At 43.9% G+C, this 14,262-nt stretch overlaps 2 protein-coding genes across 7 annotated transcripts in view; one reads left to right on the forward strand and one right to left on the reverse strand.

Moving 5' to 3' along the window:
* Positions 1-2,396, forward strand: part of LOC105279149 (zinc finger CCCH domain-containing protein 11A) — an 11,805-nt gene extending 9,409 nt beyond the window's left edge. The window contains exon 6 of the mRNA XM_011338724.2: positions 503-2,396. Within this exon, the coding sequence (XP_011337026.1) occupies positions 503-1,419 (917 nt within the window). The 3' untranslated portion in view covers positions 1,420-2,396. The remainder of the gene's footprint in view (positions 1-502) is intronic.
* Positions 2,348-14,262, reverse strand: part of LOC105279147 (paired box protein Pax-6) — a 74,959-nt gene continuing 63,044 nt past the window's right edge. For 4 of the 6 annotated variants that reach the window (XM_026967849.1, XM_011338719.3, XM_011338718.3 and 1 more), the window contains exons 7-10: positions 6,689-6,948; positions 5,631-5,923; positions 5,061-5,371; positions 2,348-4,448 (exon numbers count right to left, since the gene is read on the reverse strand). In XM_026967849.1, coding sequence (XP_026823650.1) covers positions 4,354-4,448; positions 5,061-5,371; positions 5,631-5,923; positions 6,689-6,948 — 959 coding nt within the window. In that variant the 3' untranslated portion in view covers positions 2,348-4,353. Of the gene's footprint in view, positions 4,449-4,964; positions 5,372-5,630; positions 5,924-6,688; positions 6,949-14,262 lie in introns of all 6 variants that reach the window. The other 2 variants (XR_893883.3, XM_011338723.3) reach the window with 2 other exon arrangements.

Raw genomic sequence — 14,262 nt, forward strand, 5'->3', positions numbered from 1 at the left:
AGACCAAGTAAATGTTGAATTTCAAGAATGTTCGGAGGAATGCGTCGATTTAATGTATGAAAACTCTACTGAATATCTATCCAGATATCTTCCTACGAGACGAACGTTGCGCGTGAGACGCCAGAATTATAATTTACGTGATGTGAGAGATTCGGAGAGCACCCAAAATGCGGTAACCATTGCGGTTGACAGCGAGGGAAATCCGATGCATCCGGCACGCACTTCGAGTTTTCCGTTCACACCGAACCCGCATTTTCTTGAAAAAAAAAACGTATCGAGGCGGGTGAATAATACGAGACAAAGAGATTTAACGAAACCGTAATCGACAGATAATTTAGTATTTTAAGACGTGAGAAAAAAAGACAAGAAAGAGAGAGAGCGAGCTCATCATCTTGTATCGCCATCCAAGCGACGTAGAGATCGTCGCTCGGACACAAAAAATCTTTCTCGAGTTCTAATTAATGACTGTTTAAGCTATTCTTATTCATATATTTTTTTGCAGAATCGGATAACGAAAGCATGCCATCGCCAATAAAATTGCAGCCCAAGGTATCATATTGCAAGACCTATGAGCAGATAAGGCTTGAAGAAATTCAAGCGGAGAGCGCTGCTTATTACTCGTACGAAACCAGCGATTTCGGAGCTTGCCGCAATGAAGCAGACGTGGGCAAGGCGAAAAGGATTGACGCCAGTCGTGGTGGCGAGTGGATCTGCGTGAATCCGTCCACAGATACGCGGGAGAACGCGGCGAAGGAACTGAACTTCAAGGTGCTGAGTCTAGAGGAGATTCGGCAGCGGAAACGAGAGAAGGAATTAGCTGCCGAAGTCGAACTGGTGGCCACTGTGTCGAAACCCTTGGTGTCGACCGTAACACCTACCGCAAAGGGCACGAAGAGGCGTTCGAGTGAGCTATGCGACGAACAGAGCATCGACACCAAGCAGAAATGGAGACGCACGGCTTCCGAGATTGCTAAAAGCGCAGAATCCATCGTGAAGGTGCCACCGGTGAAGCTGCGAAGATCGTTGAAAAGTGTGATCGCTGCAAAGAAACCCGAGACACAGTCGTGCGAGAGCACGCCGATGGACGAAGAACGTGAAACGACGGGCAGCACTCAGGGCGACGAGAGGGCTTGCCGCGAGAGACTGGAGAATCACGGCGAAGAATCGACTAACGTGAACCGGCGAACGGAAGTGGAGGTGCGAATGTGCGACAGCAGCACGACGGAACAGAAGACCCAAACGCAACCTCAAGGAGCGACGGAGGACAAGAAATCCGTCGCCACGTACACGACGACGGAAGATATCCTGCGCTGGAGCGCACTAGACTTCATGCAGTCGGTCAATTCTGAGGAAGAGTACCTGAGATTAGACGCATCGTCCGACGATATCATGAAGGATATCGAGGCTTTGCTCAAGTAGAAAAGCGCAATCTAGGTTTTTATTCTTAAGCGTAATAAGTGAAATACTCAACGCGCTTTTCTATGCGAGCTCAATATTTTATATAAAGTCGTTTACTTAAATATTTATAAGTAATTGACTGACATGGTTCGACAAATGGTATTGTTACGGTGTAGTTGCAACTGAAAAATAATCATTTGATTCATCAATAGGATTATTAAAGCTTTTATTATGCTTTAATAGATTGTATTATGTGTCCGTTCTACTATCCAAATTGAGAATTCTAGTATTTGTACCAGTGACTTGCATTCCTGTGTTTATCGTTCATTAGTCTTCTTTTACCTTAGATCGAATAGCACAGCATAAATCACGTGAACGACAACGTAAATCATGTTTTATCGATACTTACATTGACATCATTGTACATCTTTGCATATTTGACGTACTTGGACTGAGTTAGAAATGCATCTAGTAAAGACACAAACACACACACATATATATATACATATATATATACATATATAAAATTAATTATATATATAAATATATATGTTTTTATGTCCTAATAACATTTCTCTATCATACCAAATTATATATATCTATAGTTATATTTTATGCATTGTTGCAATTTTATAATATTAAACATTTGCTGGCTTAATCTTGAATTACACTTGCAGCCTATTATAATAAAGATATAATTTTCTTTAAATACAAGCTAAAGAGAGAAAAAAAATTTTAAAAACATTTTATACAAATTATTATATTGCACGTTTTAACAATTGATTAACTAACGAATAGACACAATCAATACACATGCATCCCTGTGTTCAATAGTGCTAATTTGAATGAAGTTCTTCCTTTATCCGCTGAAATGATTCAAGATTAATTGCGCCAGCAGATTGCAATAAGTGATTTCTAGTGAGGATTTAGAGAATACGACGTGTCTTCGAGTGTAAATTAATTATTAAGTCGAAATAAATATACAATTGTTACATTTGCAAGATAAAGTGGTATATTTTTCTGCTTGCGTTCCGCTTTCCTTTACTCCCCTAAGTGATTCGATTTTTCTCGATTCGGACGACAATGCAGGAGAGCGCGATCGTTGATATCTTTTTACGGTTATCGAGTATACTAAGAATATTAACGAAACAGGCAAATACAAATATAAATTATCGATGAACACGTTCGGAAAGGAGTATTGCGCTTGATTTCTAATAGGAAACAGAGCACGATCGTTAGTTATCTTTGACAGTTTTATTTTCAGTGTCTCTAGTACTAGACGCGTGCATTCTTGGCTTACTCTCTACAACCAATGTTTTATACAAAGAGAGAGAGGAGGGAGGGAGGGAGGGAGAGAGAGAGAGAGAGAGAGAGAGAGAGAGAGAAAGCGAATGTTCACGTGTACACGCTAAGATCTCTCGCAATTGGACTCTCCAATTAGAAAACAAGCATTGAGAGAACTCTCGATTAAATGCACACACTATTTACTTAGAATGCATAATCGTACGCTTAACATACCTGTGCGGCCTAAGGGAAATCACAATCGGCATTTTCGGTCCACCATTCTCGTTTATCTTTCTCGACCTCGCGCCGGATATAAATTACGAATTGATTTTATCAAGTTACTTACAGAATTAATTAGCGTCAACTATGTATATATTTATATATAAATGACTGTATCGGATATTCTTACGATGTTACACACAACGAACTCACGTTTATTCGTCTCCCGGCTCCTCCGCTCGTTATACAAGTATAAATAATAACGTAATACCGACTTAGAAACTATTTTAATTTTTTTTCCTCTCATCTTGCCCTATGGAAGTTACAGCTATGACACTTGCGAATGAAAACTTCGCGAGATTTCTCGAGAGCAAATGTTTGCCCTGTCTCATTTTTCACGCTAATTAATTTGTTTTACATCAGTTGCACATTGCCGACGACGATTCATATCCTTTTTCGTGATCACGTCGCATCACCTTTGCTCGATTCTATTTCAGAGATATTGGTCTGGAGGAATAATTTTACGAATAAAAAGCTTGTAATCACACAAAAGCGTGTCGATACGTGCGTAATATTTTAATTAAGATTTTCGATCTTGTGACATTTTGCGTGCCGATCATTAATCGTATTAATATAACGATGTAATCATTAACAATCGTGGGGCTGTCGCTGATTGATATATTAATACGTCTTACAAAGATCGTGTATCTCTACCAGTTATCGTCGCATATTATTATATAGCAGTATTATATAGCAAATAAAGAGGAGAAATGTCGTCTCTTTGCACATAACGAGATATCGAGCACTGCTAGTGAAAGTACGAAAAAATTGCGTTATTTTAAATACCTGTCTATGAACGATAAAGAGACCATGATCAGGGGAAGGTGTCGATCGTAAGTGCATAAATATTCATTTTTAGTACAAGTATGGGAATTTAATTTTACGACTATAAGATTCACTAACTGTACACAAACAAATCGGTTAATCCGTCTGTAAATCAATTCACGACATCGTCCACATTTGTATTGCAATTATACGTAAATGCTACACCACCGATTTTGGCCAGTTTACAGAAATGGAGATCGGATACAGCTGTCCAATTAAATTCTTCGCGTTCACCGGCACGAATTCGTCAACTTTTCAGATGACTCTATCGTTAAGCGTCTAAATGAATGCATTCGCAGGTTTTAAACGCTCTTCGCGATAAATTCCTGATGCATTCGCCTCGCCGAAACGAAAATGGTAGATGGCGGAATACGGACAAATCGAACACGTTTCCATGCAGACTTTTGGCTTGAACGAAACGCACTATTTTCATTTCGATTTACACTATGCGCGCGCGCGAACCGATTGCTCAATTACAACGTGCGGGTTTCCGGGAACTCCGTAGAACTAGGGGGACGAAGAAGCTCAAGTCTACGGAGACGAGGTCGACGTCGACGACCACCACGGTCACTGCAGCCTCGGTGACCAGTATTGCGCTGCCATGTCGGGTGCCGGTTGACCTGGTACCGCGATCGGCACACTCACGCCAGGTGATATCAGACCTGCAATTGATAACGTAACGCCTTAATTAATTTTATGGACCTGGAATTTATATGTAACATGATGTTAAATAATAAAGAAAGGACAATTAGAAATATCGATTTATTCTTGTTGACTCTACATTGCTTGCTGTATTTGGCAAAAGTAGTAACATCGCGTATTACCGTTTAGAAACGGATAATAACGTAGAAGATAAGTGGAACAGTATCAACGATAAATTACTTATATTTTCTGTGTTATGTGTTATACATTGCGTTTATAAGACGTACAGCGTAATAATAAATTACACATCGATGCTGACACCAACAATATCTGCCAACTACTGAATAGAAAAAAGGAGAAGCGTTCAGCATTCGTGGACGATGCAGGTGAGTAATTTACGAACACCATGAAGCTAAATCACATCCGCTAATATTCGTGGTGTGGCGCGACAGGGACTGATCTGGTCTAATCCTCTGTTACTTTAGCAGGAGCAGGGTGGCGACGGGAAAGGCGGACAGAAGCGTATAATCCATTACCGGCGGGCTCGATAGCGTGTTATCCATGGTAGCCGTAGCAGTAGTCCATCGGCTAGAGTGCAAGCAGCGAATGCAGTGAGTGCGGTAGACACTCACCGGTCGAGCTGGCGTTCTGATTATACTGGTTGAGACTGGCCGCGTGGTAGGGCTGCGTAGGGCTACACGTCGGCCTGGCACCGTAACCCAGATGTAAGGGCTCGTAGCTCGGCGGTCTCGCAACCCCGCACGAGTAGCCGTTGTCCCGTTGCTGGAGGCAAGCGCCCGGACTAGGCCCGACAGTCATGCCCACGGTCATTCCCATCGGACTCATGGCACTGCCGGCAGACAGCGAGGACATGCTGCTCGTCGTGTGCTGATTTTGCTGGCTGGCACCCGACATCGTGAAGCTCGGCATCGACGTCATCGGGCTGCAACGCGACAAGCACGACGTGACATATCTCGACGATCCTGAGATTCTTCGTTCAAATGAGAGTCATTATTGCAAAACGTGATCAATTCTTCTTTTCAGTGATGGATTATGCGACGAGTTAATGTCTCTCAAGCGAGACTTGAAATGATTGTTGTATTAAGTGCTTTCAGAATTAAAGAAAACTAGTTGCTGCGAAAGTGTTATCTCATTACATCCAAACAAATAATATTCTTGAAAGATTGAAACTTCATTCTCACCTGTACGAGTCGGGCATGCTGGGTATACCGGGGTACACGGCGGTGGGCGCAAATCCATGGTGTATTCTAGGCGGCGAGGGTGGTGCTTGCGGCGGCGGTTGACCTCCGAGTATCCCCGAGGGTGGTGGTGGTGTCGGATGACCGGTACCCACCAGGCTCACGCCGGCATTATGCTGTTGCTGCTGTTGCTGTGGCTGTTGTTGCTGTTGCTGCTGCTGCTGCGGATTGTCCCTCCGTTGCGTGCGTAATTTCTCCTCGCGCCGCCACTTTGCCCGCCGATTCGAAAACCAGACCTGAGTTAGTGAACGAGAAGACAGACGAAGATACAGGTCAATCGCTAGGCTACGGAAACGTTCGTATCGGCTGACAGTCGTGAATAAAACGGTTATTAACGAAAATGCGAGGATCTAATCTAAAAAGAATCTATTGCATATTACGTACGAATAAATGTTTACTAATTAGCGTTACTCTTTACTTTATCTAAAATATTCATTTTTCTATTATAATGTTTCTAATAGGTAATGGACCTGTATACCGAATGTACTGTCATGATATCGATATAACGTCATAGTAATATCATAATAATATAAAATTATTTCTGATATCAGTTTATAATAAAAATAAAAACTGTCATAAGAAACACCGTTTTCTCTCAAAAGCTGCCAACCATTATCTACACAGCCATGACCCTAAGTAAGACAACAAGTGAAATTAATTTTCACATCGAATTAGAACACGTACTTTACACTAAAATATTAATTATTAATAAAATATCTAAACTAATAAAAATGTGCATGTGTTTCATAATTCGCTAACGCTGATTAGCTCGATTTAAAGTTTAGTGAAATAATTGAGACCTTGTGCAAACAAGTTAATTCAAAGATTTTCTAATATTAAAAAATTTATAACTATTGTCTTTCACAGATATGTTTACGACAATTATTAATATTTTAAAAACTTGTCACCCTGCTTTCGTCATTCATTCGGCCTCAAACGATTGTTTTTGTTTGTGCATATTTTTCATCAAGGCTGTGCTATATATTAAACTAATTAGTCACCTGTATTCGCGCTTCCGGTAGGCCGATTTTGCCGGCAAGTCTCTCCCTGGCAAACACATCGGGGTAGTGTGTCCTCTCGAACTCCTTCTCGAGCGCATCAATCTGCTCGTTACTGAAGCTGGTGCGATTCCTCTGTAGTTTCCTCTTCAGCCGGAGACGCGCCTGATCGTCGTCAGCACCACCCGACACGCTGCCGGCGTTGCTGTTGTCACCTCCGCTGTTCGTCTCATCCGAGTGCGCGCCACCTTCCAGCTCGCTCACTGTAACAGTAAAACACAGCCATTATCAGTGATTTTCGCGCGAGTGGTTATTATCAGAAATTTCGGAGATTAAACTTCTAGTCAGTATTAAGGAATACAGTTAATAGTAGCCAGGTTTTTACTTGATACTAAAGAGAACACAACTAAAGAATTAATTTAATATTGACCTCGTTACATGATATCATCATATTTTTTAATAGATCTGTTTAAGCCTATTATTCCGTACTTACCCTATATTAGATATATAAAATATATTAAAATTCTTAATATGCAAATCTTAAAAAAATTAATTGTTTGAAAGTTCCTCATAGAAGAAGATTTATCCTAGATTTGGATTTTTGCCAAGCTTTAATTCGAAATTTTATGAAAATTAGAATCACAGGTTAGACAATTGTTATCATTCTCAAATTTGTATGTGATATTGCGCGAATAGGTCGATGCTTTTTCCGAGGATCGTTTGCGGTCGTAACGACAAGAAGACTAGCGATGTATTATCGATATCAGCGTGCGTGATAGCGCGGCGCACGATTTGGAAGTTTGCGGTGCTTACCCCTTCGGCTTTCTTATATCAACTCCTACGTGCTATGCGCGCTCACGCACGCATCTGTCTCAATGTCTACGTGTATATACATGTAGGGGTATGTGTGTGGAGGCGCGCGTATGTGGACGAACGGGCAGTATAGGCAGGCGTCGCCGGGTGAACCTTATCGTCGGTTTCTGGGTGAGCGCGTCGAGGCGTCACCGGGTTTGCTTCGACGACGACGAGGGGGATGGTGAGGAAGCATAGGATACAGCGAGGAGAGAACGATGGTGGAGGACGGACGCGGGAGAGGAAGAGGGTAGAGACGAGGGGGTGTCCGATAAGACGACGGGCGTTCCGACACCAGTCGCCAGCTACCCCCACGAGATACGCCACCGTCATTCCGCGACAGTCGTCTCTCCCCTGGAGAAACTCGGTGTCAGAATCCGGCCCGGTGTCACACGTGACACGTTGCTGTCGTGGCTCTGTTGCGTTCTATGCAATTAACGCCGTTTTATGTATTTTGTCATCGCACCGCTACATCATCTCACCGAAGCATGCATCAAGGTAATAATATTCAGCTTTAAGCAGCTGGTCCTTCGACACGCTGTTATCTCGTGGGACAAAAACGCGTGACAAGTGTGGATGGAGTCGCGAATAGCAGCTATCACCACTGAAAGGATCGCAGATGCTGCCGAGAGATAGCATATCACATTTTACATACATGTATACGTCGCCAGACTACAAGCGCCCATGGGGATCTGGGCAGGGGAACGGGGACGGACAACGAAAATGTCTGTAATAATCATCGTATAAGCGGCAAAACCCGGGATACATCCCGCGCGCCCTGCTCCGCAGTAATACGCTCGAGGAAGCTGGCAGACGGCCACGCTGGTAGCGGCAAAGTTCTCGCGGCTCGGTAGAGTTGGTTGCCTCGAACTTCCACCTCCGCGTACTGGGGAGGATCGAGTGCGACGTTGGCGTGCAAGGGTTCCCCGTCTCCGTCCCCCTCTCTTCTCCCGCTCATCGACCCTCATCCCATCGAGCTGCTCCTTCGTAACCGTGCGCTGCAAACGATATCTCTAGGGGTGGCTCTCCGTCAGTATCTACGACGCGGGGTTAACGCTACGAGGGTGTCTTAAGCGGTAATTAAAACCGCCTTATCCAACCATCCCCCTCGCCCTCCTAAGCCCTCGTCCTTCCGCTTCCCTTTCCATTCTACCGAAACTCGGAGGAGCAACTTTGGGCCCTCGCGGTTGCTCGATCTCGTCTTTGCTATCACGGCCAAGTCGCGCCGCCGCTCATCGTTTCTACGCGGCGTGCTCGCGAGTTTAACGCCGATGCGGAACTCGAGACGGCCGGGAACATTTGAGCATCCGGAGGAAAGGGGTAAGTTGCCGCCGCACGGTGGTGCACGGTGAAGAGGTAACTTCGCACGGTTGGAGGGATGAACTGGCGTACAAAGATTTGTCTCACCGATCTCGTAATATCGTCAAATCCGCTCCCGTGTCTCCCGACGAAAGCGAAACTTCACGGGGTCTCTGGTGATGTCGAGAGTGCCGCGGCGCCAGATACGTTGATGCGCGATTTCACCCGATGGACGAATGGCGACAAAGAAAGAGGAAGGCAGAGAGAAAGGAGAGAGAAACTCTCCCATGGCTCATCTCCGCGTCGAAGAACGTTTGGAAGGCAGGAGCTGAACGCGGGAACCATTTCGCCCCGTGGAGGGGAATCCACGCCACCCAGGCAGCTTCTCGTTTGTCCCGCTCTCCCCTCGCGTCTCTCTCTGGTCCCCAACCAGATCATTCGCATCTTCCTTCAACGAATTATCCACCAACCAGGGCTGGCACGCGTTCGAGCGTGATGGCGGAACTATGCGCTCGAGGTTTAATCTACCAGCGCTCGTCGCGCGTGTATTCGATGTTCCTCCGATATTCTTGCATGGAAAATTGGTATTCGTTTTGATATTGGCTTTCGTGAAGCTCGAGTATGTACATATGTAATCTATCGTTACAGAAAATGATGAGACTATACTAACTTGTGATCTCAACAAAAGTAAGAAAATATTTATATAAAATTATATTGTAAAACATAAAAACTTGAATTATTATTATGTACTTTTTTTATTGTTTATATAGCCATGCGTCGCGCGACTGTTGTTTAAAACAATATTTTCCGGCGATATAAATCAGAAATACGAGACGGGGTGGCCTTTCGCGGTCTTCGAACAGACTTCGAAAGGTCTCACGGAGTCGAGTGGCCGATCAACAGGAGCAGGAGGTGAAGCGATTTATTAACGTCGATAATGGGCTTGGTGGTGCATTTAGCTAAACGCTTTAAAGACGGCGACGAGAGCGGTATTGTGCGCTCGAACATGCGCGGCCGCGACAATGTGCCGCGCGCAATTGCGGCCGAGAGCATTGTGGCAGGCGTACGGTAGTTTACTTTCAATCGTCGCGCGATCGGACCCGGAGAGGATCATCGAGCAAGAATAACAAGAGCGGAAACAAAGAACCTTAGAGAGAGAGAGAAAGGGAGAGACTGATTTCAGACATGAGAGAAAGAGGGATGGCGGCTCCTCTCTTTCCCTCTTCCTTTTTCTCCCTGTTCTCTCTTAAAAGTTTCTGTTACCCACGTGCCCTCCTGATTCCACAAGAGTCACTTGAACGGGAAACAAAAAATAGAGAAGAAAAAGAAAAACACACCGCAGGAGAAGACTCTTGGCCTCCATTCCTCCTATGACCGCAATGGGGGTCGTTGCGAAGTTAGATTCATGCGTCACGGGGTCGCGACTCGAGGATCGGGGTAACAATGCTACACTTACTCGATGAAACGCCATAGGTAAACGGTGCGTGCCATGCAAAACCGTCCGATCGCTACCGGAAGTAAGAGGCACGTTTCCTCCTCGATGACGAACACAGTGGCGAGCATGAAGTGGCAAACGCAAAGTGGCCAATTTTCAGACGTTGAGCTGCGCCGAGGCGAGATTAATGCGGCTCATTGCGTCCGGCAAGAGAAACGAAACGTTTTGCGACTCGAGCGACGAAAATCGATCACTCGACACGTTTTCAGATGAACAATGAACGATCGACGCACGCGTGACCGCGTTTATCCACCCCGTGCCCTTCTCATTAGTGCACTCATTCATTCTTAAATTATGTTTTGAATTTCTGCTCCAGTCGAGTAAAGGAATTAATTTATTGACAATTTTTGTCCCCTGTAGAAGATTTTCTTTTCAGGAGCATCTTGTTCCCCTCACCCCCACTGTCGATGTCTTTTTATTAGCAAATACTTTAATATCATATTTTTTAAAAATATTATTCTTGACTGTTTCGTGTGTAGCGAAACGTAACATACAAGATCATCTGATTATCGAGAATTTCACCATTGTCACCAATTTCTGCACACAAACTTTGAATGAAAGATGACTAATCCGAAGCAGACACTGTTAAGCTTGTAAACGACATTTTACGGTTACTAAGATTAAAAGCACGAGATCGGAGGGGCCCACGTGGAGGGAGAGAGAGTCCGGGTAAACGAGACCAGATGCACTCCGCGTCGAATAGCGTCAGAATGGCAGCGATGATACAGATGTTACGTGCGTGCGTGCGTGCGCGCGCGATGTTCACTCGGGCGGATAAGAGTCAACGTCGGTGCGGAAAAGCTGACGGCCATTATTATTGGAGGCCCGGCTAATAACGCGTAATGCCGACCGCGGCCACCCTTTTTTTCGTGCATTTTTATTAGCGTTCCTACCCTCCTCGATGGAAAGAGTAGCGCCGTGTTTCAACCCTCGCCGTGTACGTAACGCCATAGGTGCGCGACGTACGTGGAGGTAGAAGCGAGCGAGGCACCACCCGTTTCAGAGTGACACCTCGCACCCCTCGGGATGACGATTATCGTTTTTGGCCTGACTAGAAAAGCCAGTCGGCGACAATGGCCGGCCATGATGCGTTCGCAACGGTCATCCAGATGTCGTAAAAATGGCGCGAGGGGGGCGGGAAGGGTGGGATCCAGAAAGACACGAAGAGAATATCATTGGGTGATGTAATACCATTGAGAAGCATGCTTAACGCAGTTTGCTAGTACTGTGCTTCGATGAAATGTAAAAAACACAAAAAAGAATAGTCATCTTGTTTAATTCGGATGTTACAATAATAAAATTAATTAATAAGAATTAATTAATTTTATTATTAGGAGATTATTATGTAATGATAATCTCCTAATAATAAAATATGTAATATATATGTGATAATGATTATTATGTAATGAAATATGAGAGTATTATGTGTAATATTTTACGATTGTAAGAATCTCGATGATGTTAACTTTTGATGATGTATCTTAATTACAGTCTAGTTGATCAAGTTTAGTGAAAATAGGATTTACTAGCCGAGAAATCCAGCAAAACTAGGGGTAATCCGATCGATATCGCTGTAACAAACCTGGAAAGGATCGCAAAGATTTGCGAAGGATCCTGAACGACGGTGCGGAGCATGATGGGGCACCGCGAGGGGTAAGGGAGGGTTCCCTCTTGCTACGAGATTGCTATCGAGAACGGATAGGAATAAGAGGTATAATCCGCTCCGGCCTAATGCCTAATCCTACGTACAAATTTATTGGATTCCCCGTCCCTTAGCGCCGAATATGCACCGAACTCACGAATGCGAACTCGTCGAAAATGAATCTCGTGGATTAGGGACTCGTACTGTCTTCCAAACGGAATGTTATATTGCATGACAATAAAATTATCTCATTCGCAGAAGAACTCGAAGAAGATAGAAATGAGAGAAATATAAAATAGATTTGAATACTAAAGTTTGGTATCGCGTTCGGCACATCACTCTTTCCAACACGATTTACTTATTAAGAAATAATGATTATAGCCACAAAAATGCAATTATAGAAAATTTCAAAAATAAAAAATTACATAGCGTGATTATAATTGAATATGCTTGGATCCAAGTTGAAACGAGAAATATGATTGATCTCGTTTTTTCGAGCTCACAGTGGATATCGGGTGATCAACAGTTTTAATTATTTCGATGAAAATTGTAATGAACTTTATCGTTTTTAAAGAATTAATATACTCGTCAACTCGTCAATGACGCGTTTTACGCACGAGGGACATCAACGGACGGGTTTCGGGCAGAGCGCTCTCCAGCTGTGTTAAATGGCCGGAAAGAAACGAGGTGTCGACCTCGGGCTGGATTAAAGGCTAAGCGGTGGAATATGGACCGTGCTGACCGTACCGAGAGTACACGAAACTACCAATACCGTGTAAAAATACAAATATCAGTACTCCTCAGCCATTATGAAGGAATTGCACGTGTGTCCGATCACATTTATTTAATCTTGCCATGATACTCGATGTACCATTTTAATCGATATGTAATTATTAAAAAAATGTATCGTAAATGTAGAAATTGCTAAACGAACTCCTACTTCCATATAAATCATGCGTCATGAAAAAATAAATAGGATTAGAGTACTGCTACCCAGAATACAGTATTTCTCGCTTACACGAATAATGTAACAGATTTTTGCATAAGAATCTGATAAGCTTCCGAAATTATGGAGCGCGCCTTCGGTGAGCCATAAAGATGTACGTGCTATGACAGAATTATATGAGGCGTGCAGGCCGCTTTTGACTTCCAAAGTGCATCAAAGGGTTAAACAACACCAAGGCAGACCTCACGGACTAACGGAGTGATGTCGGGATAAACGTAAAGGGAGACGCGCGCGCGATAGGCAGAAAGGAGTTCGAGAATCGATCAAGCGAGCGGACAGACGCCGACCGGAAGAGAGAGAGAGAGAGAGAGAGAGAGAGACCGACACGGGAAAAGCGCGTAAAACTGGGCAAAGAGGAGCGCGCGGGTAATGCAGAAAGGAAAATATTGGAAACTCCATTAGCGGCGGTGCAACCAGCCGTATACCGGAATACATAAGCAGCTCCTACAGCGGAGCGAGATGAAGACAGATGAAGAAGACGGGGCGAGGAAAGCGAGGAGAGGGATGGCTATGGGTGTTATTACGCGATTCATTTGTAACGTTCCCCTCTTTCCAGCAGTTACCATATCTCTCCCTCTCGAGGTCCCCTCCCTGCTATCTTTTCTCGGTTTCGTTCCATGGAGTCGACGGCGACTATACCAAATCCTCTTTGCCGAACGTTCCGGCGGTTTTCTGTCTCCTGCATTTTCTTGTCTTTATATTTATCTTGTGCCTTTATTCCGTTTTCATTGCCCGTTCTTCAAATCTTCTTTTACGTAATTTATTGGAGCGTCAATTTAATTCGCAATTTGAATCTTTCAATCCTTCATGAGTCAAATCCTGAGTATCTCGGTAAAATAGCTGCAGGTATTCCTATTCCCTTTAGGCAAGCTTTACTAGCTTTGTAACATTTTCGAGAATCACGTCTATTTGTTTTTAATAAAAACTAAATAAATTATTTTTTTGTTTTTAATAAAATGTCAGAACATTAATAGATGCCAAAGGACTGAACACATTTTCTTACGTGTGCACAAATATTTCGACGCATATAATATCCTTCCTGAAATCTCACAAGTTGCGAAAGGAGAGACATCCTCGCGTATTTCTCGGGATCGTTACAACGGTTGGATGGCATGCTAATTCGCTTTTTCTTAATTCGAAGCGCCACGCGGAACAACGGTCGCCAGCCACTAAACGCCGTGAAATCGCTCGGCGATAACGCGGATCTCGCGGCGCACGGAATTCGCGCGATTACTTCCGGCCTCTTGAGCCGCGATGTACTTTTGCAAGTTTCGACTGGAGAC

Source organism: Ooceraea biroi, chromosome 2 (assembly GCF_003672135.1).
Source record: "Ooceraea biroi isolate clonal line C1 chromosome 2, Obir_v5.4, whole genome shotgun sequence".
In the NCBI taxonomy this organism is placed as follows: domain Eukaryota; kingdom Metazoa; phylum Arthropoda; class Insecta; order Hymenoptera; family Formicidae; genus Ooceraea; species Ooceraea biroi.